Source organism: Kryptolebias marmoratus, linkage group LG20 (genome assembly GCF_001649575.2).
Source record: "Kryptolebias marmoratus isolate JLee-2015 linkage group LG20, ASM164957v2, whole genome shotgun sequence".
In the NCBI taxonomy this organism is placed as follows: domain Eukaryota; kingdom Metazoa; phylum Chordata; class Actinopteri; order Cyprinodontiformes; family Rivulidae; genus Kryptolebias; species Kryptolebias marmoratus.
The window spans coordinates 24,727,546-24,754,005 of NC_051449.1; the positions used below are offsets into that span (position 1 = coordinate 24,727,546).

Below are 26,460 nucleotides of genomic sequence, written 5' to 3' on the forward strand. Positions count from 1 at the left end.
TGTCTACTGCCCATCCGGGCTACGATTCTATCTCTCAGGTCAGTGGCTGTTTTGTTCAGCTTAGATGGTTCGTTCATTGGGGCTCCAACTTCATTGGGGAGTTGGAGTTAATTCCCCTCTAACCTGGCATCCTGGCTCCTCCCCCTTGCCATAGCATTTGTGTTGCACCTCATCAATCTCAAGTTGTGATAGTAGTTGCCGTTTGTGGATATTGGAACACTGATCACTGTTGTTTGGCAGTCAGGGTTGACTGGGGATGTCGAAGTAACCATAACCTCTCTGACTAGGGTTACTTGAGTAGTAGCATTCCAACAGATCCATGTTTTCACCTCTCATCCATTTCCTCCGTTTTGTTCCAGTAGCCCATTTTTCATCAGGGTGCTCTGGTTCCCCAGCACCTGACGCAGACCTTGTTTGGCCGGGCGACGTCTGAGTCGGCATGTGATTCATATTCATCTCTCTCATGGTATGAGGTAGGCAGTAACTCAAAGGGTCTTGCCTAAGGACCCAGACTGGATAGCTGAATTTCACTGTTGTATCTTTGCCCCGGCCTGGATTTGAACCCGGGTCTCCTGGGTGAAAGTCTGGTGACATACCCATTCAGCTATCTAGACATACATATATATATACACACACACACACACACACACACACACACACACACACACACACACACACACACACACACACACACACACACACACACACACACACACATACAAATAAATACACACTGCTCAAAAAACTAACGGGAACTCAAATAACACATCCACCAGCATATGGTCTCACAAGGGGTCTGAGGATCTCATCTCGGTATCTAATGGCAGTCATGCTACCTCTGGCGAGCACATGGAGGGCTGTGCGGCCCTCCAAAGACCCACTGCCAAACCGGTCATGCTGAAGGATGTTGCAGGCAGCAGATCGCTCTCCACGGCGTCTCCAGACTCTGTCACGTCTGTTACATGTGCTCAGTGTGAACCTGCTTTCATCTGTGAAGAGCACAGGGCGCCAGGGGTGAATTTGCCAATCTTGGTGTTCTCTGGCAAATGCCAAGCGTTCTGCATGATGTTGGGCTGTGAGCACAACCCCATCTGTGGACGTTGGGCCCTCATACCATCCTCATGGAGTCAGTTTCTAACCGTTTGTGCAGACACATGCACATTTGTGGCCTGCTGGAGGTCATTTTGCAGGGCTCTGGCAGTGCTCCTCCTGTTCCTCCTTGCACAAAGGCTGAGGTAGTGGTTCAGCTGCTGGGTTGTTGTCGTCCTACGGCCTCCTCCACATCTCCTGGTGTACTGGCCTGTTTCCTGGTAGCGCCTCCAGGCTCTGGCCACTACGCTGACAGACACAGCAAACCTTCTTGCCACAGCTCGCATTGATGTGCCATCCTGGATGAGCTGCAGTACCTGAGCCACTTGTGTGGGTTGTAGAGTCAGTCTCTTGCTACCACGAGTGTGACAGTACCACCAACATTCAAAAGTGTCCAAAACATCAGCCAGAAAGCATAGGTACTGAGAAGTGGTCTGTGGTCCCCACCTGCAGAACCACTCCTTTATTGAGTGTGTCTTCCTAATTGCCAATAATTTCCACCTGTTGTCTATTCCATTTGCACAACAGCATGTGAAATTGATTGCCAATCAGTGTCGCTTCCTCAGTGGACAGTTTGCTTTCACAGAAGTTTGATTTACTTGGAGTTATTTTGTGTTGTTTAAGTGTTCCCTTTCTTGTTTTGAGCAGTGTATATATATGCAGTCAGTGTTTCTGTCTCAGTTTCACATATCCTTTCCCCCCACATCCACTTACACACATCTTCACACACCGATTCACAAAAAAGTCCTGATAATTGAAGGTCATATTAAAGGTCATACAAACAGGTTGCTATTACAACAATGTGGCCTGCATACTCTAATGCTAGATTCAGATTCAGTCTTGATTCCATAAAGTAAATCATGCAATTAGGATTCTCATCTTGAGATATTCTTATTGTAGAGCAAATCTGTTCTGGCACATGTAGGCATCCATCTTTTCTATATGGTATGCCTGATATGCCACAACAGGACAAAACAAAACAAAAACATTAGGAGGCTCGTATCTATTTGCTTAGTTAAATCCAGGTGGCGACTTTTCTTTTGGCCAGGCAGTGTATTAAAACGCTATATAGAGTTTGCAATGGTTTTAAACAGCTGGTTCTCCCGTGTTGTTCATGAAGAGAAGTTGGTTCTACTATGTCAGTCCTTAAGAAAAGCTGGTTCTCCATTGTCAGTACTGAAAAGAAACTGGTTTTTGCTTGTCATTTTTAAGTAGTAGCAGGTTTTCTCGTGTTGACCCTGAAGAGCTAGTTTTCCTGTGTTGGTCCATGGGTTTGTATGCCGGGGATCAGCTAACCAAGCCCTTACTGCATTCAGTAGTTACATTGGTGGTAATGACACCAGTTTACCCAATCAGAGGTCACTACAGTTAATATTGCTTTGATGTGTAACAAAATCAGACTGATATTGGGATTACAGGAACAGCTCTAAAATTGTTTAAATCATGTTTATCTGTCAGATTCCAGTTTGTTCAATGTTAACAATGAATCTTCTTTATACACCAGTGTTAGTCATGGAGTTCCTCAGGGTTCAGTGCTTTGACTAATTTCCTTAATTTATATATCTTGCTTCCAATAGGTAAGGTTATTAGATAGCATGGGATAAATATTCATAGTTGTGCTGATGACACTCATTTATATTTATCTATAAAGCCAGATGGATCCAATCAGTTACTTATGCCCCTTTTCCACTGGCTCTATTTCTGAAGCCCCGCTCTACTCTACTCTGCTCAGCTCTATAAAAGATGCATTGCGTTTCCACCGGCCAGTTTGGTTGGTAGCAGAGGAACGCCTCCTTGTGTTGTGGGGGTGGGTTGGCAAGTTTCGATTGCGCTACCGAAACTTGGCGCCATCTTTGGAAACAACAGAAGAGCTATGAACAACTTTGGCCCTGTGTTGTTGCTGTTTTTTAAACTTATAGGGATTCTCCTGAGACTTTAGGAAGAGAGGCGCAGTGGAAGAAATTCTCTGGAAGCCGCGACTGTTGCGCGGAGTAGGACAGCTGTTATCTGCTGGAGATTTCAGGCTTTACAGCGCCTTCAGATGGGGGACAGGCGGCATAAACGTTGCAGGGTAAGCTAGCGCTGTTGTCTACCGTTGTTTTCTTCGCTCTTTATGCTTGCATCTGGCCACACCCATGACCAATGAGTAAACAGGAGCTAAACTTGCATCACCTACGAAAGCAGGGCTGGCTCGGCTGGCCTTACTCTGAAGTAGGGACCAAAAAAGCAGGGGCCGGCCTCGAAAAAATGCCGGTGGAAACGCTTGCAAAGCAAGCCGAGTAGAGTGGAGCCAGGACCTTTAGAGCCGGTGGAAAAGGGGCATTAGATTACAAGCACATCTTAAAAACATAAAAACTTAGCTGACTCATGATTTTCTGCTTCTACACTCAGAAAAGAAAGAGGTTGTGATCTTTGGACATGAGCATCTTAGGAACAAACTTTCCAGCTTTTTTCTTCCTCTCCATGGTATTAACTTGGCCTCCAGTTTTAATGGAAAGAACCTTGGTGTTATTTTTGATCAGAATGTCTTTTAACGCCCACATTAAAAATATTACCAAGTCTGTTTTGTTCCACCTGCAAAATATTACAAAATAAAAATACTAAAAGCAGACTAGTCCATGCATTTATCACTTCTAGGCTGGACTATTGTAATTCTTTATTATCTAGAAAAACTCTCTAAAAAGTGTTCAGTTGATCCAAAATCCTACTGACAGACTTGTGATGAGAATTAGGAGGAGAGATCATATTTCTCCAGTTTTAGCTTATCTCCACTGGCTCTGGTAAAATCTGAAAATAATTTTAAATCTTACTTCTAATATACAAAGCTCTCAACAACCAAGCTCTATCTTATATTAAAGATCTTATTGTTCCATATTTTCCTAAGAGAGCACTTTACTCTCAGACTGTACGTTTACTTGTGGTTTCTATAGTTTCTACATTAGAATGGGAGGCAGAGCTTTCAGTTATCAGGCTCCTCTTTTGTGGAACCAACTTCCAATTTCTGTCTGTGAGGCTGACACCCTGTCCACTTTTGAGACTTGTCCTAAGATTTCCTTTTTGATCAATCCTATAGTCAGGGTTGGCTTAGGTTTCTTGAGCTAGTCCTTAGTTATGCTGCTATAGGCTTTACTGTCTACTTTCCATATTTATATACTAAATTATTACTGTTTTTTTTTTCTTCCAATAGAAACTACACTTGACTTTTTTGTGAATTGGCGCTATGTAAATAAACTGAACTGATTGTCACTGCACTAAAGATTAATAGCTTATGGATTTATTTGTTTGCTTTTACATTCTGTTAATTTTTTCCACTGATCAAGTTTTTATAATGAGTGCAAACGAGTGTTTACATGCAAACCAAAACCCAACAGTGTAGCAACAACCTGCAGAAATTTGTCAAAAAGAAACTTTTACTAAACTAGGTTTTAGAAATCACTGATGACACAGACTTAGTTGGAGAAAATTTTTTATGGTACCTTCTGTTGTATCTTTACCAGAAAATACTTTGCATCACTCGAGTCCTGCAAATGTTAGATGTACAACAGATGTCGAATGATGTGCACTCATGTATATGCAGTGCTTACATGAAAATAAGTTGTCTAGAAAAGAGCTGACTAACCATCTACAGTTTAACTTAAATACTATTTTACATAAAATTATGCAAAACTGCTACAGCATGTAGTTTGTTTACAAATAATAAAATGCATTCAGAGGAACATTACCCTGAATTTCTGCTCCATCGTCCAATGGTCTCTTCTGCATCATTCTCCAGCAGATCAGCAAATGCAGCTTCCAGGTCTTCTAACTGACGTGTACGATGATCCACACACTCATCAAGCTCGTCCTTTACACACAGGTATAAGTATTTTAGTCAGAACAACAGAAAATACTATAAGCACTTTTTTTACTTTGTGAAGTTTCTTTGGAATTTTCTTAGAAAAGCTGAATTACCATATGACTCACTTCCACGTTCAGTCATAATTTAGGTTACCAAAAAAGAAAAAAAAAAGCCTGGGGAGGAGGTTCTACTCAGCTCCATAAATTAGATTCACTTTTCCTCTGCTTAATTTAAAACAAAACACATGGCTTTAACACAAATAAAAAGTCAAATCAGCAGTGGAATAACATTTCATTACAGTCTCATCTTCCTGCATTTGGTATGTGTTTTATTTTAAATCAGCAGTCATATAGCACTGGGCAGAGGGTCCCACCCAATAAATCATTTGAGGAAACTCAATTCAAACTTGGCTCAATACATTAGTATAAATAAAGTAAGGAGGACGGACACAGCTCTAAAGATTTTATGCAAGATGAGGTTCTACTAAGCTCTATGATTTATTACATTTAGGGTAAGGAGGTTCTACTTAGCTGTATGAATTTTATAATTAGGTTCTACTCAACTCTATAAATTAGTATATATAATATGAAGAAGTTCTACTTAGCTCTGTGAATCAGTATTTGTAATGTGAGGAGATCCTACTGAGCTCTCTGGATTGTTCACCTCAGCTAACAATCAAACATTTTACATTGATTTTATGAAACAAAATTACCACTTATATCAACAATAGTATTTATTGTCAAATAATTCAAAATCCCCTGTTCCAAATTATTATGCACAACAGAGTTTCAAAACTCTCAATTGTTTTCAAAAACTTAAAAATGGAAATCTTCTGTTTTTGTTTTTTTTGCATTCAGGCATAATTTATCTAAATCAAAGGTTATTTTAATTGCATAATGGTATTCTTTGCAGCATGCGTTGTCTTGCATAAAAATTATTTGCCTCCGGAGGACATGCCTCTTCTTTTCATACCATGGCAGAAAATGGTCAGTTAGGAACTGCACATATTGTACAGAAGTCATTTTGACACCTTCAGGCACCCCCAAGGGACCCACCAACTCACTTTCAATTATTCCAGCCCAAAACATCCCTCCACTACCTCCTAGCTGACTTGTTGGAAAATGATGGCCCTGCACCAACCATTCAGAACTCTATCCATGTGGGCCGTACAGCCTAATACAACATTCATTGGTTAACAAAACTGTTTAAAGTTAGTCTTCATGTGCTTTTGATACCAGTGCAAATGTTTCTTCTTCTGGGTATTGTTATGGGGTAGTTAAAGGAGGGTGAAATGTAGCTCATTGCACAACTGCAAGCCTCTGGAGGATCCTGCATTGTGAGATTCTTGGGATTCCAGAGACACCAAAAGCTTTAAAAACCTGTTTATGACTCATCTGTGACATTTTTGCAGCTGTTCTCCGAATTTCAGGCATTTACCAGTCAGAAAGTTTCCTTTATCTGAACAGACTTACATAGAGTCTTAATCACACACAAATCTTTTCACAGTACAATGATCTGGTAGTTTTTTTTGTGAAATAAACAATGTTTTTGTACCCTTTGCAAAACATTGCACTATATCATGCCTTTCATCCACAGAAAGATCTTTCTTTTCACCCATATACCTTGAAACCTGTGGCTTTGCTTAATAATGTGGAACAACCTCCTTAGGTAGTTTTTTTTAATTAATCTCACCTGGCAAACTAACAAGCAAACCTGAGACTGAAGTCAGTGATCTAAACAAACAGGAGAAACTGTCAAATCTAAAACTTTTTGGAAAAACTTTAAATTTAATGCTTCTTTCACTGGAATTCTATTTGCATAATATTTTGGAATGCCGTGTATAAAAGGTAAGTGCTACTTGTTTCTATGGGTTAGTACACTTCAGGTCCAGAGGTTTTACGCAATTCTATGAATTCAAATAATAAAGGATGAATTTTCCTGACCTCATCAGCACTCAGGTTTGGGACTTTGAAGTTGTAGAGCTCCTTAAGAATGGAATATTCTTCCTGGACAAAGACACAGAGCTCAGGTCAATTTAAGATGATCTAGCATGATTTATCTCTTTACTTAAATCATTACAAGACAAATTTATATAGTCCCATATCCACTTTACTGAATGTTTTTCTAAAATCATTTAAAAAAGTAAAGAAACACATAAAAAATAAAGAAGAAAGACTAAGCAGTTTTTGAGCATTTTCTTTTCATTTGGAAATACAAAATTATTTCTCTTCTTGTCACAATTTCCTGAAGATTAAATATCTAGAAAAAATCTTTTAAATTCTTTGAACCTGGTACCTAAATTCCTCACAGAAACCCAAGAGCAATCATAACAGCTTGATTTGTTTTACCAACTGATGATTAAATACAGTAGATGAACTGAAGATAAATTAAACCAAATGGAAAAAGTGTCATTCAATGTCATAAGTATGACTGAAAACACAAAGAACAGTTGATTCCGTGTAAAAAAGTTACCTCTGTGTATAAATCCTTAAAAGGATTTTTACAGGAGAAGAAATCCAAGTCAATGTCCAGGACATATGCATCTGTTTTACCAAGAACTGAAGCCATTTTTTCAACAATGTAACTGGTTGATCCTTCATCATCGGCACAGTCTTCTGTCCTACTGCTGCTTTGTTCTTCCTTGCTGTTGCTGCCCTCTAATGGCTGTGGTGTGTCAATTGTTGCTGAGAAAGGCTTAGATTCACCATCTTTTCTCCTCTCTGTCCGAGGTTTTTTAGATAAACTTGGATAAGGGTCCTTCTCTGTGCCTTGTCCTAAAACCAAATGTCAGACAGAAAGTTTAAAAAAGACTAAAGGTATAGACATGACAAAGCACCGCCATTTTGTTTTTCGTGTGAGGGGATGCGGGGGAATGGAGGGTCGGACTTTTTGGTCAGGGCGGTCATCGTAGTCCAGGCGGACATGACGAAGCACCGCCATTTTTTTTTTGTGTGTGTGGGTTTAATTATAAATAATGAATAACGACTTGTTTTTTCTTGATTTTCCTGGGTTTTTTTTTGTTTGTTTTAGGTCTGCAAGTGACTCAGACCCAGAACAGGAAGAGTTGAATGACCAATCAGAGTGGGTGCCAGCTGTGACGTGTGCGAAGTGCCGGAGCTTTGTCCCGCACAGGCACTGGAATTAAAGGGGGCACACTGAAAATATGTAATTGGACACTGAATTTAAAGTAGAAACAGTGAAATGGTTTGTAAATAGTTTTATGTGTGACATTAGTTTGTAAGTAGTTTGTGTCAGTGTAATTAATTTTTCATATTTTTTTCGGTAAATACACATTTTGACAAATTGAACTTGTTTTGGGACATTTTTTAAGATGGACTATAGAAAAAAAAAGTATTTCATTGTGTTTATTCATCCTCTACTGTATAATAATCATGTTGACAGTGACTTTATTTACAGAACTGGATTTGTCTCGGCGTCACCTTTCATTTGAGCCCTCACTGATGGCTGTATGTTGACACATACTTGAGTTATAGCTTTCTAAAGTTGGCATATCCATTTGGCATAGTTTGGATAGGACCTGGACTTTCCCCTCACAAAAACATGTCCACTATAGTGATTCTTTTGTGCTAATGTTCTAAAATTTTAATTCAAAACAGGTAAGACTTGATTCTACAGCCTCATTTGGTTTTTCCAGCCTCAACACCCTTCCTCCATGTACAGTAACTTGATAAAAAAAGAGATAAATTAGGAGAGAAAAAAATGCTTAATTTCGGTGTGTTTCAACTTCAATAACTACTACTTGATTAAAGTTACAATCATTTTGAACACTGAGGTGAAAAATTCAAAGTGTTAACTTGACATGGAGCCCAATCTTTGGTTTGTACTGCAAAAGATTGACAAATAGCATCTAATTTAATTTGGGTACATCTTTTCCAGGCTTCTCTGGTTTTTTGAGGTGGAGTGGTATGGGGTGCCCCAAAACCTCCCTTTTTTACACTGGGATTTAATTGTGTGAATGTTTACAGAACATTCACACAATTGTTCTCCTGTTTCTCTTTCTTATCTTTTATCGTTGCTTTAACTATTCTGTATGTTTTTTGGCATCTAACTCGTTCCACAATTTTGACCCTGTTAGCTTTGGCAGATATCTTGATTTTTGTATTTGGCAAATGTTTTATGCCAGATGCCCTTCCTGATGCAACTTGAGCTTGAATCTGCAGACTAAGGATTGCGAGACTGCGGCACTGACCACTAAGCTACTGCACCCCCCGCCTAAAAGCCAGTTCTAAACGTAAAAAAAATATATGAATGTCTAAAGGAGGTACTTTTTACCCACCAACACACCTTCCATAAAAAGAAAAAAATAAATAGAGCTTTGTTTGGAAGTGTCTTTTATAGTTACAGAAGGTACCTGTATTTAACCTTTGTGGTGGTTTCACAGGATTGACTCTTATTACACTCAGCCTCAGAGGTTGGGAGTTCTTTAGCTGCTCTTTACGAACATACAGACCATCACTGAGGAAGTAGTTGTCCGTACAGGTCACCCTGATGAGAAAGAACAAAACAGAGATAGGAAGAAACTCTTACTTACATGCTTAACAGTCCAATAATTTGACATATCTAAACAATTTTAGAACGTTTTGTGATGGTAATCTGACATGGTGGAGCTAGTACATTTTGATTTAACCTTTTTTTTGTCCTGTTATAGCATATCAGGCATACCTTATAAAGAAGATGGCTGCCTACATGTGCCAGAACAGATTTACTCTATAATGAGGATATCTCAAAATGAGAATCCTAAGTGCATTATTTATTTTATTAAATCAAGACTGAATCTAGCATTAGAGGAGGCAGGCCACACTGCTGCAACAGCAATCTGTCTAGATGACCCCCAACCTCCAGGACCCTCTCTGGAATTGGTGCGTGAAGGTGCATGCGCACAGGGGGTGGGGTGGAGGGTTAAGGGTACGTGTAACAGAGAGACAGAAAGACCAACTGTATATATACATACGCATATATATATACACATACATACATACATACCTACATACACACACAAACATACATATACATATGAAAATACATAAAAAAATGCAAAAAGTCACAAATAATAATAAAAACAAAGTAGAAAAAAAGGTTTGTTCATGTTATGTGGGCGTATATGTACTAGTATGCCACCTGGAGATGCACAGTTAAAAAAGTACCGTGAACAGTAGAAGGCCCGCCATCTACAGCACCCAAGAGCAGAAAGGACAGGTGGATCCAGCCCCAGAAGGCAGCAACAGTCCCAGGCAAACAGACACCGGGCACCACCCCAAGGTAGCTGTGCGTCCGCACTGAGGTAGGTTGCTACGAAGCCTGGCACTCACACCAGCCCCTAGTAGAGAAACCGCCCAGCACCAAGCAGGAGAGCCTCCCCCAGAGCCCCCAAAACACCATGTAGGCACCAGTCAACCGCAGCAGCTGGAACCCAGAACGACCTAGGTGAAAGGGTTCCACTTGTTGAGCCAACCCCCTGAGAGGTGTAGTGGGAGGGGACGCCCAGCAGAACCCCTTGGGGGAACCGCGCCCCCCAAGCCCACCCCTGGCCCTCCCTCATGGTGTTTGCATGCATGTCTGTGGTAGTGTGAAATGTTGCAATGGGTGCAGCTGTGTAAGTCTAAAGGGCAATAAAATGGAGTTAGCGAGGCCCCCACTGATTGCAGATGCCATTAATTTTCCTGTCTGCCTTAGAGTCTCACTGGTACATCCCATAGGTGATTTCAATCAGCCAAATCAATGTGGTCATTGACGCCGGGCAAAGCTAGTACCTACTCTAAGGTCGATTCCATCTGGCCAGCGAGTTCCAAGGTCCACAGCTGGTAAAAAAGCTGCGATTGAGTTCTGCTTCTGTTGCGTCATCAACAATCGACATGACAGTTGTCTGTTTTGTTTTGTTTTTGAAACTGTTGCCTGTGTGAGGAGAATAAGCATTTTGTGAATGAGCTCAATATGCTTAGTCGAACAGTTCTGCTTTTGTCTTTTGTTAACCAATGAATGTTGTATCTCCTGCGGAAGAGATGGAAACACACGGTGGACAACAAGCAGGAAATAAAAAGTGGGTCTCAATCGCAGCTTGTTTTTTTTTTTTGATTTTATGGATTTGTTGTTGCTAGCACGAGTCTGCAGAACTTTTCGTCTGGTCTTAAGCATATATTGCACAGAATTCTCCTCACACAGGCAACAGCTGCAAAAACACGACAACAACAGTCAACTGTCCTGTCAATTATTGAAAGTGATGGAACAGGATTGTGTTGATTTTGGTTTGATTTCCACCTGTGAAAAGTAAGTTATGTGTTTTGTCTACATTAACAAATACTTAATAAAGCATAAATAGTCTTCACTTTAGAAGGGTTTTACAAAAAAGACTTAACTAACTACTAGCAACTGGCTTAATTATTAATGAACTGCAGGATAAGTATATAGTCACGTCAAACATTCTCTAACCATTAATCCATGTGTAACACATGGAGTGAAAGTACATTTAAAAGAGCTTTTATATTTATGATAGAATACACACTGCTCGGCCAAAGAAATATTTGCCACCAAATAAAAAAGGCTGCACACTCTAATATTTCATTGGACCACCTTTAGCTTTGATTATGGCACACATTCACTGTGACTGTGACATTGTTTTGATAAGCTTCTGCAATGATACCGTGCCATCAGGGAAGAAAAAATCCATTGATGGAATAACCTGGTCATTTAGTATATTCAGGTAGTCAGCTGACCTTTGACCTCAGTCTTTGAGCACATACTGTTGCTGAACCTAGACCTGAACAACTGCAGCAACCCCAGATCATAGCACTGCCCCAACAGACTTGTACAGTAGGCACTAGGCATGATGGGTGGAACACTTCACCTGCCTCTCTTCTTACCCTGATCCGCCCCTCACTCTGGAAAAGGGTAAATCTGGATTCATCAGACCACATGGCATTCTTCCATTCCTCCAGACTCAAATATTTATGCTCCCTAGAAAACTGAAGTCTTTTTTTCTGGTTAGCCTCACTGATTAGTGGTTTTCTTAAGCCTACACAGCTGTTCAGTCCCAATCTCTTGAGTTCCTTCACATTGTGCGTGTGGAAATGCTCTTACTTTCACTATTAAACGTAGCCCAGAGTTCTAGTGTAGTTTTTCTTCTATTTGATTTCACCAAATGTTTAAGTGATCGCCAATCACAATCATTCAGAATTTTTTTCTGGCCACATTTCTTCCTCGAAGACAATGGGTTCCCACTATCCTTTCAGTTTTTAATAATGCGTTGGACAGTTCTTAACCCAATTTTAGTAGTTTCTGCGATCTTTTTAGATGTTTTATCTGCTTGATGCATGTCAATGATGTGACCCTTCTCAAACAGACTGACATATTTTCCATGACCACAGGATGTCTTTTGATATGATTGTTTAAGGAATGAGAAGCAACTCATTGCATCAGGGGGTGCTCCTCATCTCCAATGAGACTGCCCGCCCCTCCAAGAATTTCACGGCGTGTAGTCATTTTAATTTAAATAGCGCTAGATCACATCGAGAGCTATTTCTGCAATTGCTCCATCCACATTAAAAAAAAAAACAGACCAAAATATGGTTCATATTCAGCGTCTCTGACACTGACACATGCATACTCACATGCGTATGCCCTCATGCAGGTGAACAAACGCTCCTGCCAGCAGACAGAGAGCGCAAAAAAACAATATGTTGCAAAAACCTGCAAAGCAAGCAAGAATATCTAAGTTTTTTAAACGTGCTGAAAGTCAGTTTCTCTGCTGCGATTAGCACCAGGAATAGATCTCCCACTCCTGGTTCACCTGAAGAAGGTCCAAGAACACAGAGGAGCCCAAGAGCTTCATGCCTATGGAGGACCAAAACTGAAAGAATTGAATATTGACCGTGTCCCTCAGGGAATCTTGTGGGGGGTGCTCCGGGAGTATGGGGTACCAGGCCCTTTGATACGGGCTGTTAGGTCCCTATATGACCGGTGTCAGAGCTTGGTCCGCATTGCCGGCAGTAAGTCTGACTCGTTTCCGGTGAGAGTTGGACTCCGCCAAGGTTGCCCTTCGTCACCGATTCTGTTCATAATGTTTATGGACAGAATTTCTAGGCGCAGCCAAGGTGTTGAGGGGATCCGTTTTGGTGGCCTTAGGATCGCATCTCTGCTTTTTGCAGATGATGTGGTCCTATTGGCTTCATCAGACCGTGATCTACAGCTCTCGCTGGAGCGGTTCGCAGCAGAGTGTGAAACGGCCGGGAAGAAGCCATTACTTCAAAAGAAACATATAAATGCCAGATTAATGTTTGCAAATGCACACAGGGACAAAGACTATAATTTTTTGAGACATGTCCTGTGGTCTGACAAAACTAAAATTGAACTGTGTGGCCTTAATGACCTGAGAACACCATCCTGACTGGGAAACACGGGGTGGCAGCATTATGTTTTGGGGTTGTTTGCTGCAGGAGGGACTGGTGCACTTCACAAAATAAATGGCATCATGAGGAAAGAACATTATGTGGAAATAATGAAGCAACATCTCAAGACATCAGCCAGGAAGTTGAAACTTGGGTGCAAATGGGTCTTCCAAATGGACGATGACCTGAAGCATGCTGCCAAACTGGTTACGAAGTGGGTTAAAGATAACAAAGTCAATGTTTTGGCCATCACAAACCTCTGATCTCAACCCTATCAAAAATTTATGGGCAAAGCTTCAAAGGCATGTGCGAGCAAGGCGGCCTCCAAACATGGCTCAGTTACACCAGTTCTGTCAGGAGGAATGGGCCAAAATTCCTGCCAACTATTGTGAGAAGCTTGTGAAAGAATATCGAAAACGTTTGACCCAAGTTATACAGTTTAAGGGCAGTGGTACCAAATACTAATGGAGTGTATTTAAAATTTTTACTTTGAAGACAGTAATAACAATTGCTAGTGCTGGGCGATATAACGATACATATCGTGGGGACGATAGAAAAGTGTCTATCATGATATATTTTCTTCTATCATCTCTATCATTTCTATCACAATTGTATCAATGATTCATGTAAATATTTCATAACGTAGGCTACGACGAATGTGTTAGTGTTGTCACTTTTCATACATTCAGTTTATATAAGTGATAAATAAGAAGAAAAAATAACTTTTGCGAAGAACCTCCGTTTTGCGACATGACGCTGCTTTAAGTGTTGGTTTGCGACATGCTTTACGGCAGCGGCTTTCTGTGCGGCCCGGTGTTTTCACCATATTCTGTGACCCGCCGTATATTGTGTCGCCATTTAAGTCATAAGTACTGAAAGATGGAGACGCATGAAGTATCAAACTCGGGGTCGCAACAAGTAGAGACAGCTAACAGGCAGCCCAAGAAGAAAGACTTTTACCAAAACAAGGGGGGACGTCTGTGATTTGGTTCAAGAAGTCCGGCACGGAGCAGAAAAAGGTAATATGCTAACTCTGCTAATGCTAACTCTGCTATTAGACTGTTTTCTTATCTGACGCCAACACAACAAACCTCTTCTATCACTTAAAGAAGAACCACGAAAAAGAATATTTAACAATCCAAAAAGAGCAAGGTCATACAAGTTGTAAAAGAGCCGGGGAATGTTGCGAAAAGTAAAACTATAGCCGGCCGAAGATAATAGAGTCTGTTGTCATTTGATACTGTTACATCGTAACAGGTACGTATATATTGCTGCACTAAAATGCAGCAGATCTTAATTGTGAAAGTTCAGTTAAATGTCACTTCGAAATAAAGCTTGAAAAAGGTAAGAAATTAGATTATTTTTTCATATTTTTCATAGAATAACTGACAACGTACGTAATTGGGGTATATCGTGATATATAGTTATCCTGATATAAAATTAGTCTTGATATAGAATTTTTTCCATATCGCCCAGCACTACCACAGAGATGTCTGTCACACATTTAAAGTGTAATGCATCACTTCAACATAGTTGAGTACTGCTCCATGCCTCTTTTGGTCCATTGATGCTCACTTCTTTTCAGAAAGCTCCTGTCTCCGCAGGGACGTGGCCAGCTCAGTTAGTAGTTAATGAACAGTCAGTGACAGCTTAAAGATGGACAGGTCTTTGTTGCTCCATTAGTGAGTTATTGTTAGTCAGAAGCAGCTTGAAGACTGACTGGACTTTGCAGCCATTTCACAGAACTGTTTTGTGAAAGTGCTTCATGTGTCCTAATTACAAATTGATATTTGAAATTAGTCTATTGACTAAGAAATTAAAGATTACAATGTGTCCTACCTGATGGTGGAGGTGGAAGACTCTTTGCCTACATTCATCCTGTGCTCTCCTTCTTGGATCTGCTGGGACCAGTAAGGATGCAGCCACGCCACACAGGACACATGACCAGCATACACCATGGGCATTATCCAGTTTTCTATACTCAACTCCCTGAAAATAGAAAATACCAAAGATGGAGTGGTAATCAGAACTGAAAACATACAAACAAGATAACTTGTCGAAGATTTTTGAGACTTGAACAACAAATGGCAACTGAGTGTGTAATAGTAGGTTGACTGCAGGCTTCGGTTAAAGAGTTGGCACAGTTGCTCTGTGGAAAACTGTGCCAACTCTTGAAACTGTGCCTGCAGTCAACTTTCTTCACTAGAGACAGATCCTCCCATCTCTGAAGAGTTGCCCAGCTCCATCAGGGGTATCTTTGACCTTGTGAATGTTTCTATTATTAACAACTGCAAGGTGGAGCACACCCCCACCTGAAAATAAAGAAAAAATAATAATTCACTCCACAAAAGTGGTTTCTCCTAATAAATAATATCAAATACTTAATAGCTTGCTGTGCATTGTTTTCTCCTGTGTGTTATTCAGCTGTTTTGAACATTTTAAATGGAATTTAAAATGGAGTTCAGTGATTTATTTTCGGTTTTTATTTAATTGCAGTTATAGGGTGGTACAGTCACTGATAGGGTTAATCAGTAGATTTATCATTCAATTCAAAAATACTCCCAAAGGGAAATTAAATGTTGTTGTAGCTCATTATCCTGGTTTTATTAAAGAGTTGTTATAGTTGCTGATGCAGTGGGCAGGAAGGATCTCTTATAGCGGTCTATCCCGATGTGTGCTCGATCCTGGTGTCCTTTAAGAGCCCCACCAGGTGAGCCTCGCTGACCTCCTGCGGAGCCATGACGGCCGAGCTCTGTAAGCGCAGGTTGGTCTTGAACTCCTGGGCAATCTCCCGGACCAGTTGCTGAAAGGATAGCTTCTGGATGAGCAGCTCTGTGGACTTCTGGTAGAGGTGGATCTCCCTGACAGCCATGGTACCAATCCTGTAGAGGTGAGGCTTCTTCACTCGGCTGGTGGCCAAGGCGATCCAGTGGGTGGCTTTGGTGGCCAGCTGCTTCCTTGGAGCTTTACCTCCGGTGGATTTACAGGCATGTAAATCATCATGTTGCCTTGTCTGCAGTGATCGGAACTGTAGGGCAGCTCCAATAGAGTTTCATTAAGGCATAAAGTATTCTGACCCATGGACACAATCTGATGGTTTTACCTCAGTGATATGACCACAGCAAACGTTACACCTGGCAGGATCTTATTCTATACAAGAACAGAGTGCAGCAAAACCTGCTGTGCCCAACTGTGGAGATTTTCTGTTTAAAAATCCATTTGTGAGACTAAAATTAAAAGATAAATTATCAGTCAGCAATTTGGAGCAAACAAAACATGAAAAGGACATGAACCAAACACAAACAATTTAAGAGAGAGAGTAAATGTACAATGGGACATTATCTTCAACATGGTAGGCCCTATTTTCATGTCTATAACTACTTGGATCGATCACAGGTGGATCTTATGTAACTAATTATGTGGTTTCCAAAAGCATGTGGCTGTGGTAGCTCAGTGGTCAGTATCGCAGTCTTGTACTCCTGAGGCTGCAGGTTCAAGCTTAGATTGGGGTTTTAAAGCACAGGGGTCAAGTCAGGTTTATTTATATAGTGCTTTAAAAAAAGGTTTAAAACTGCACCAAAGTGCTTTACAAGAACAACAATAACAGAATTCAAAATAAAACAAGGTAAAATACTACTTCAATTAAATGCCAAAGAATAAAAGTGAGTTTTTAAAAGCAATTTAAAATGATCCAGGCTGTTGGCAAATCTGATCTGGAAATGTATATTATTCCATAAAATCGGAGCTACTACAGAAAAAGCCCAATCACCTTTCTTCTTGAGACAGGTCCGCGAAACTGTCAATAATAGCTGATTATTTGAACGTAGGGTTCTGTGCACAGACTGATATTTTAAAAGGTCCCGAAGATATGGGGGGGCCAACCCATTTAAGGCTTTATAAGTTAATAAAAGAATCCTAAAATCTATACGATAAAAGACAGGTAGCCAATGTAAAGAGGCCAGTGTAGGCCTTATATGGTCAAACTTCCTGGTTCCTGTAAGAAGCCGTGCCGCTGCATTCTGGATCATTTGAAGTCGCTGCATCTGTGATTTATCCATGCGATAAAGAACAGGGGTGAATACATGGTTTATGCCAGACTCACTTTTTTTAGTTTCATACTTTTTAGAATTATTTTACAGAAGTTTTCTCACCCATTTACCTTTGTTAATCTAGATTATTATTACAGAATTATTACATCATATTAACTTGGAAATCTAACCCAGAAAGCTGTGTAACTGTTTTATTTTACACACTTAAAATTCTCTTGTTTCAGGTGGAGATGGGGGGAAGGGAGGTGAGGGAGGCATCCATTTACAGTATATTTGACAATGTTCTGTCAAGCAAGTGCTGCAGAATTAGAACAATAAACTAAACATGAACAAAAGGGGAGTATTTTTTTCCTGCTGTAAATATGTGACTGACCTTTGGGGATGAGAAAGGTACTGTATGTTTCATGATTGGTTCTGCATGCTTTTTGCCTTCTCTCTTGGGTGATGGAGAGCTCAGGTGATGACCCTGCCTACATGGTCAAATTCAAGACCACATTCAGAACAGACCTGGAGACACACAAGTTAAATGACAACGATGCCAAGGATAAAAAATTATATATTTTTTTGTTTTTTTAAAAACCAAACATTTAAGAAAACACTCAGGTGTGACTGGCTTTTTCGGTGACTCCCCTGATGTGTGACATCCACAGAGCTGCTAAGAATCACGAGCAGTTCAACAGTGAGTGGATGAATACCGGTATAACATGGAATTAATGTGCGTTGGAATTAATTGTTCGAATCTGCCAGAAAATACCACTACAGTTTCATTTTTTGGCTTCCTGAAAATTAAAAACCTTCCTCAGATTGAAACCATAAGCTCTGAATTATTATCAGAACTTAGGTTTGTACTACTTCAAAGAGGGGCAACGCTCCGAGTCTTGGTGAACTGGCTTCACGCCAAAAAATAGGACCTTTTGCCAACTATTTTTAATTTTTAAAAAAAGGCAAATGGAGAGGAGGACATCACCACAGAGAAGGAAACGCACCTTGTCATGAAAGGTATGAGCTGCTTACAAGCCAACATCCTAAGATCGTGTACTGATGTCATTGTCATGACATCAGTACATGATGGGCAGTTATCAGATCTCAACAACTGAAGCATTAAATTTTCATCATCATAGAGAAGTATTTCTCAAATAAATTTACCCAAATAAAGAGGAAACCAAATTTTGTCTTTAAGATTTTATTACAAAAATAAAACTAAATCAACACAATAGAATCAACAATAAACAATTAAGACAATACAACAAGACAATACAACAAATATAAGACTAAAGTTAAGAATTTAGTGAATATTCTTCTGAGGAATGACTATTCACTAATTACGGTGAATGAATGACGATTTATTAGGATAAAACACAGCAAATGAAATAGTGACTATTAGTATATCTAAATCAAATTCTTTGATCCAAATGTTTTGGTTTTTAGGATTAATGTTTTCTGTTTCTTATCCCTGCAAGAATTTTGAACACAATAAACTATTTTGGTATTTGGTCAAAAGATTTTCTGATAGGTCTTCAGGGTTAGTTTTTGATGAAATATCAGATTGGAAATAGATGTTATTTATCAATTTGAATCAAATAAAATGAAATAGCCAGACCCAAAATAGCTTCTTCTTTTCTCTCTCCCATCACACAGAGTTATAGGTGCTTCACCGGATTCAATGCTATGGAGGGCCAGTCATCACTTTGTCTTTCAGGAAGTTGGAGACTGCTTAGGCCTCAAGCAGAACCAGACAAGAAGGCAAGTTAAGGTCCAGAGTCTGTTTAGGGTCAGCCGTCAGCATTCTGTCCAAGGTCGCCTGAGGAGTGATGTTTGCAGAGGGTCAGTGAGGAGGTAGCTGATGCAGCAGGAGTCAGGTAACAAGCAATGTGCAAACTAGAGCACTTATTTCTTAACAGTATGAAAAGTTATTTCTAAACTAACTTATGGGTTTCTCTTTCTTTATCTTTTGTCTACTGAGAACAAAATTTTTTTTCTTAGGTTACAAAAACAACGACACAAGGGGAAGAAAGTCTTCAAACAACAAATACAAAACCGAACTATATAAACTGACTGCAAAAACGAACTGCAAACAAACAGACTTGTAGTCACCTGCCAAGGCTTTCTCTTCATTTTGTTTTCAAACTTTGACAACAATGTGAACATTCAGATTGCTGGGGGTTGGAAGATCTTGGGGCTGCAGAAAAGCTTTAACTCACTCTGTCCAAAAATTATTTCACTTATAACTGAGGACAGATCTCCTGTAAGACAAAAGAGATGTTTGTTAATACACTTAAATAATTTTCATATTGAATATTTGCACACAAATAATGATCAACAATCATTTCTCATATTTTAAAAGGTTTCATAATCAAATAAACATATCTAATTTTAACAATGAATCATGTTTTTCTTCTCAAGGCTTGAGAAAGCATGCAAACAATCTGTGAACCGATTACATCTCCACAAGTGTATACACATGTTCCACAACAATCAAGCTTCACTCAAATCAGATCAGAATAAACTTTTTACAGTTACTAAAAAATGACAGTAGGTCAGAGTTCATGAAAAAGGGTTTCTTCTTCTTCTTCATACTACACATCCCCCATTTTAGATTTAAGGTCAGTCGAAAGGCCTTTAATTCACAATAAACAGGATCCATGAGCTGAGAAGGGAAACTTTGGTGATGTCAGACATGACACCCAAGTAATTCCAACTTGATGAACAGAGTGGTTGTTTTTATCCACTACCTCCTGCAGTGGCTCAGGAGGTAGAGGTTTGTACTGTAACTGGAGGGTTGCTGGTTCGAGCCCCTGCTCAGGTTATCTTGTGTCTTTGGGCAAGACACTACACCTGCCTTGCCTATGGTGCCTACAAGCCCTCTGACCACCGTACGGAAGGCTCGCCTCACTTCTGTCAGCCTGCCTCAGGCTAGCTGTGGCTACAACGTAGCTTACTGCCATCAGTGTGTGAGTGAGTATAAAGCTCACCCATTGGGGTCCTCGGACTAGACAAAGTGCTATACAAGTGCAAGCCATTTACCATGAAGAAGAAGGGAGTAGTAATCCAAAGAAAGTGAGCAGTCTTTGATAAGGTTCTAACTAGGAAGATGTCATGTGCCATTCTTAGAAGCACAGAGTGGAATAAACAAAGATCCAATAAGCAAAGCAGTAGACCCAATGTGGAAACATAAGATTCAGTGTGAACAAATAATCTGGTTTGCGAAGCAAACAGGTAGTTAACACAGGTGTCATGTTAAAGGGTATCCATGTAGTGGATGGCACCAGTTAGCACCACTGGGTAGATGTGGTGGAGTATCCCCAGTGCATACTCATAGCTCGAAGAAGAACCAAGATGAACAAAATCCTTATGTCATACACGGTTGGATCGGTAGAAGGTATGGCAGGTCTGGATGTCATCAGATGGAGGAAGGACACGCAGATGGCAGGCAGTTGTTATATATCTTACAGGGTTTCCCCCAGAAAAAAAGCTAAGCCTGGTGGTAGGTGGCTAATTGCCGGCTGATCACCAGCCGACGGTGATTTAGTAAAAAAAAAAACGATTAAAGTTGACAGAAAAGTTGAAAATATGGCTATTTATTATGTGATATTGTAAGATATTTGTGTCAAATATTTACACAACTACAGCTTTACAAAAAAGCACTTTTGAAATACTTTTTAAAACAAAAATACAATCAAAATAAATAAAAATTCTTTGCACCTAATTTGAATCTAATTTAAATTAACATAAATAAAAATGTGCAAACAAGGCACCAACACACGTCTCACATCAAGGTCAATGAATAACAACAGAGAACTCTGAAAAATAGACAAATGCTGTAACTGTACTGTGCTTTTTGTGCCACAGGCTGCATGTTGGATCACTACATTTAACAACAAAACAAAGCATATCTAATGCTGAATTTAATAGCATAATTTTACTGTTAAAAAAGGATAAATTAGCATGACTCATATTAATATTTTCACAGTACAGTTTCAAGTACAGTACAACACATGCTTACCATATAAGGTCTTGCAAAGCCACATGCTGAATTTCAGCTCAACTAACCATTGTGATCTATAAACACTAATTTTTATCGGCTGCTGCAGTAATCTCCTTCCATTAGTTTTGAACTGTTCGATTATCTCTGATCTCTCATAGAGGGATCATATAAATTGCTTATACAGCCTAACCAGCTCCGCTAGAGCACCAAAATCATCCATTTTGAACTGAGAGTAGCACACGCGGTCTGCGCCAAGTTACCAAAATTGGGAGATGCATGACAAGGCAATGCGACACCGCAGTGCCTTTGCAAAGGGGCGGGGACAGCGCGATTGCGTCACTGTTTGCTCGTGCAACCTCGCGCAGCCTGCCAGGCTTATATTACATTGGGGGAAACCCTGTCTTAGAAGTTTTGAGAATGAAAAGAGGAAAAGTAAATAGGACAAATCCTAAAGTGATAAGTTTGTAAATCATTTATAAACTTTGTTTTAATGATAAATTCTTTTATCAAACATGTAATTCAACTGAAAGTTTCAACTATATGATTTCCATGTTTAACTATTGATCATAATAACAATAAAACCTAATCATTTGAATGCTATAAAAGGAAGTGATTGTCCATTTTGTGTTATCACCCTGAACACAGGCGCCCCCCAGGGCTGTGTGCTCAGTCCTCTGCTATTCACCCTGCTAACACATGACTGCAAAACAACCCACACCTCCAACCACATAGTAAAGTTTGCGGACGACACAACTCTTGTGGGCCTCATCACCAAGGGCGACGAAACCCACTACAGGGAGGAGGTCGATCTTTTGACCAAGTGGTGCAGCAACAACAACCTCCTGCTTAACGTGAGGAAGACCAAGGAGATTGTTGTGGACTTCAGGAAGGGCCACATTGAACACCCACCATTGACCATCGATGGTGCTGCTGTAGAGAGAGTGGGCAGCACCAAATTCCTGGGGGTGCACATCAGTGAGGACCTCTCCTGGACCACCAACACCACATCACTTGTGAAGAAGGCCCAACAACGCCTCTACTTCCTGCGCAAGCTGAAGAAGGNCCTGAACACCCGGAAGGCAGTCACAATCGTGGGGGATGCTAGCCATCCTGCCCATACACTGTTCAGCGTCCTGCCATCCGGGAAAAGATACAGAAGCCTCCGCTCCCGCACCACCAGACTCTCCAACAGTTTCATCCACCAGGCTGTGAGGATGCTGAACTCCCTCCCCTCAGCATCAAGCGGCTGAGAAGAAGATGGGACAACCCCCCCGACCAACACCACAACACCAGATCTGTTGCACAACCAACACCAGAGAACCAGAGGACCAGAACTGCTGTTAAGAAGATGGGATCCCCCCACCCCCGTCTGACCAACACCAGAACACCAGAACTCTTGCTCAACCAACACCAGAACTCTTGCACAACACCAGACTTTTGCACAGCACTAGAACTTTGCACAACTGCCTTACCTCCAAACACAGGGGACAAACTTTGCACTATTGCCACTTGCACAACATGACATGACCACTACTAGAATGCACTCTACGCTACACTCAACACTCTACTCTCTACTACCTCTGTAATTACTCTAAACTCACAATGTGAAATACTTTGTTGTCCTGAGTACTTGAATCTGTGTTAGTAATTAGTTTTAGTTCTATGTATGTAGTATACAGCTTATCTTAGTTGTTAAACTACTTAAGTTATCTCAGTAGTAGTATAAAGCTATCTTAGTTTTTAAAAGACGTAAGTTATCTTCGATTATTTAAGTCTACTCTCCACTTGCACTTTATTTATCTGCAGTATCATAAGAAGGTTAGGATAGGCCTGCTTTGACTGTGCCTCTTATTGTGAGTGTTAGTGTCAGTAAATGTCTTTTCTGTATCACCGCGGGATGGTGAAAACGTAATTTCGATTCCGTTGCATGTCTGCACACGTAAAGAAATTGACAAATAAAGCTGACTTGACTTGATCACTGTCATTTTACACTCTTGGGGTGAAGCGTTTATGAGAGAAGCTGTTCTGGCGAACTGCCTGAGGGCTCCTCCTCTCTGCCTATCAGCGGAGAGGACCAGGTGGAACTACTCTCCGAGGTAATCGAAGCACACCCAGTACATGAAAGGTGACGCACCTGGCTATTGGTTGGACTGAGATCACAGTGCGATCAGGGTAAGCAGCGCTTGCAGCACAAGCAAAATCCATCTCTGAAAGGAAAGTGACTGTGAAGAGACGAAGCTCACTACAAAACTGCAAAGGACAGCCAGTAAGCTCCATATTGATTTTAATTGTTCGGTTAAATTGACATGAGAAGTGCATTCTGTGTCACTTCGGAAGCACAGACTTCAAAAAAAAGAATTAAAAAAATAAGAAACTGTAAAAAGAAAAATAAACATTTGGGAAAAATACTAGTCACTTTGTTTAGGAGACAGATATAATTGGCTAAAACATTTAAAATTATATGGCTAAAATTTATCCCATGAAATTCATTTGGCTACAAAATATTGGCTAAAAATGCTTTGGATATAAATATAAATTGATAAAATTTATAGATAAAAATATGCAGATTTGTTTGGTTAAAAGGACTGGTTACCTTGAAATATTTTATATATTTGCTATGAATGTACTTTGTTTTGGAATATATTTGTTTTAAAGGGGCAGAAATCTTATTGGTATGCTGAAATTATTTCACCTGTTTATTTTGTGTAAATTTAAGTAATAGCTACATTTGTGTTTCTTCCTTTGAGGTTTTTCACCTAACTGCCTACTGCTAATATTTATCCTCCATTTTACTTCAATAAAAGTGGATCAAGTAACCTTAACGCTGCTCATTGAGTAAAATCCTGTTAAAAACCTCCATGTAGAGGCTATCCCTTTAAAGTGAGGAATTGCGCAAAAGAGTCACAAAACTTGACAGTGGAAAACCGTGCTCTAAAGACTGGTGAAGGACTAGAGGTGGTCTGCCTGACCAAGACGTGTCCAGAGAAACAAAGATTGTTCTACTACCCTGCTGCTTCAATCAAAATGGCTGATTCATTAGTGTAGTTCCAGAGTCGTGTCAGAGGCCTTGAAACCATCCAACCAAGGCAGGCACTAAGAAAGGCAGAATTTATTGAAACACAAACAAGGTGAGCAACAGATTAAGTACTTCAATGAGCTACACAGCCGCACCAGCCGCTAGACTAAAGCGAACTGCCCTCCCAAAGTTCACTGGCATACGCCAAGCATTTCACCTGTAGAAAAACGATTGGGAAGCGCTCCAGATGCAGGGAGAACCTACTGGATCGAAAGAGATTAAAAAATTTCAGTTACTTAAAGCGTGGGTGAGAGAATAGTACAAGACCATTGCCTCACAACTTATACAACAGCTGATGAGATATTTTGGGTCCTAGAGAATCACTTTGGAAATAAAACAATGATTACCTTTGAAATAGTGGAGGAGCTTCAAAAACTTCCACCAGTGAGAGGCAAATAGCCCAAGAAGATTGTGGAGCTCATCCAAACTGTAGAAAAAGCTCTGATTGACCTTATAGAGCTTGGTGCGACCAGTGCTTTAAAGAATCCTCTTATAACAAAAGCAATAGACGGTAAACTTCCAGATGGCCTTAAGAAGGAATGGCTTCTCCATGTAGCCGGCAAAGAGGATGTGGCTGAACAAAACAAACGATTCAACTACCTCCTGACATTTCTTCAAAGTCAAGAAGGCGTCTATGAAAAGCTAGATCAATTGAAGAAAGAGGAATTAAAACCAAAGTCTGAACCATGGCAAGCCCGGACCAGAACTTCTACCCACCTATGAATCTGGTTCAAGGATGTGTGGTCTGTGGAGATGGCAGACACAAGAAGCTGTATTTCTGCTAAAAATTTCATACACTCAAACTGTCAGAAAAGAGGAAAGCTGTCAAGAAACTGGGAGCCTGCAAAAAATGCCTAGAGATTCACAATGATAGTGAGTACTGTAAAGCTGAGTTCCTGTGCAGAAGGCCAGACTGCTGTAGGGAGCAACACAATGCAAATCCCTATTATTACCTATTTCCGAGAGCCAAAGTGTCCAGAGGGACTTCCATCCAAAAGTTCAAAGAGAGCACAGTGGGAGGTGATGCAGGTAGCCACTACACCCAAGCCCAGGAAGGTTTTATTAAAGGCCTCTTGCCTGAACAGGCTGAAAAGTGCCATAATCCCTTCTGCAATACAGTGGCCAAAACCTCTTGTGTCCAATCAGCCCAACTTTCTAGCAGAAAATGTTATTGTGGAGTGGCCTGTTATCATGATGAAGCTGATCGATTAAACCAGTGGTGTCCAATCCTGGTCCTGGAGGGCCGCTGCCCTGCAGGTTTTAGTTGTCTCCCTGCTCTTCAACAGGTCTTTAGGTCCTGCAAAAGCCTGGTAATCACCCTGTCACTCAAATCAGGTGTGTCAAAGCAGTGAAACATCAAAAACAAGCAGGATAGTGGCCCTCCAGGACCAGGATTGGAGACCACTGAATTAAGCCTTAAAAGTGAAGCCATAACCCTTGTTTGCCCATGGAGTGGGAGGAATGAAAGTTCAAGTTACAATAAGACGGTATCTACTAAAGATCCAAGTCTGAACAGAAAGGGGCAACTTTATGTCCCACCAGCTCCTCTGCTATGGCTTGGATAGCATTGCAGATATCCACAAACATGTAACAGCCAAAAAACTCCAAAAGTTTTTTCCAGACATCCCCCTCAGTGAACAGGTGAGACTTTTCAGCACAAGGCGACTCAAAGTGCTTTACAACACAAGAACAAAATTCCAAAGTTACAGAACATGATAATGAACAAAATTACAGACAAGTACAAGATACAATGATAACTAATTGTCTAAATAAGCTAAGATAAACCAACAGATCTAAGCATGACTAAATGTACAGAACTAAACTAAGCTAAAACTAAAACTAACGGTACCAAACTATCTAAAAGTATCCCAGGCCCGCAATACAGCCGAAGTAAAACCAGACATATCTAAGCATGAGCTAAGACAGTCAAAAATAGTAGCTAAACTAAACAGATCTAAGCATGACTAAATGTACAGAACTAAACTAAGTGTACAGGAAGATAAAGCTAAACTAAACAGTAC

At 40.3% G+C, this 26,460-nt stretch overlaps 1 protein-coding gene across 3 annotated transcripts in view; it reads right to left on the minus strand.

The window, feature by feature from the left end:
• Nucleotides 1-26,460, minus strand: part of lg20h5orf22 (linkage group 20 C5orf22 homolog) — a 72,806-nt gene that overhangs the window by 13,635 nt on the left and 32,711 nt on the right. For 2 of the 3 annotated variants that reach the window (XM_017440278.3, XM_037981891.1), the window contains 5 exons: nt 15,169-15,318; nt 9,300-9,433; nt 7,400-7,701; nt 6,871-6,933; nt 4,812-4,933 (listed from right to left, as the gene is read on the minus strand). In XM_017440278.3, coding sequence (XP_017295767.1) covers nt 4,812-4,933; nt 6,871-6,933; nt 7,400-7,701; nt 9,300-9,433; nt 15,169-15,318 — 771 coding nt within the window. Of the gene's footprint in view, nt 1-4,811; nt 4,934-6,870; nt 6,934-7,399; nt 7,702-9,299; nt 9,434-15,168; nt 15,319-17,751; nt 17,886-26,460 lie in introns of all 3 variants that reach the window. The other variant, XM_017440279.3, reaches the window with a different exon arrangement.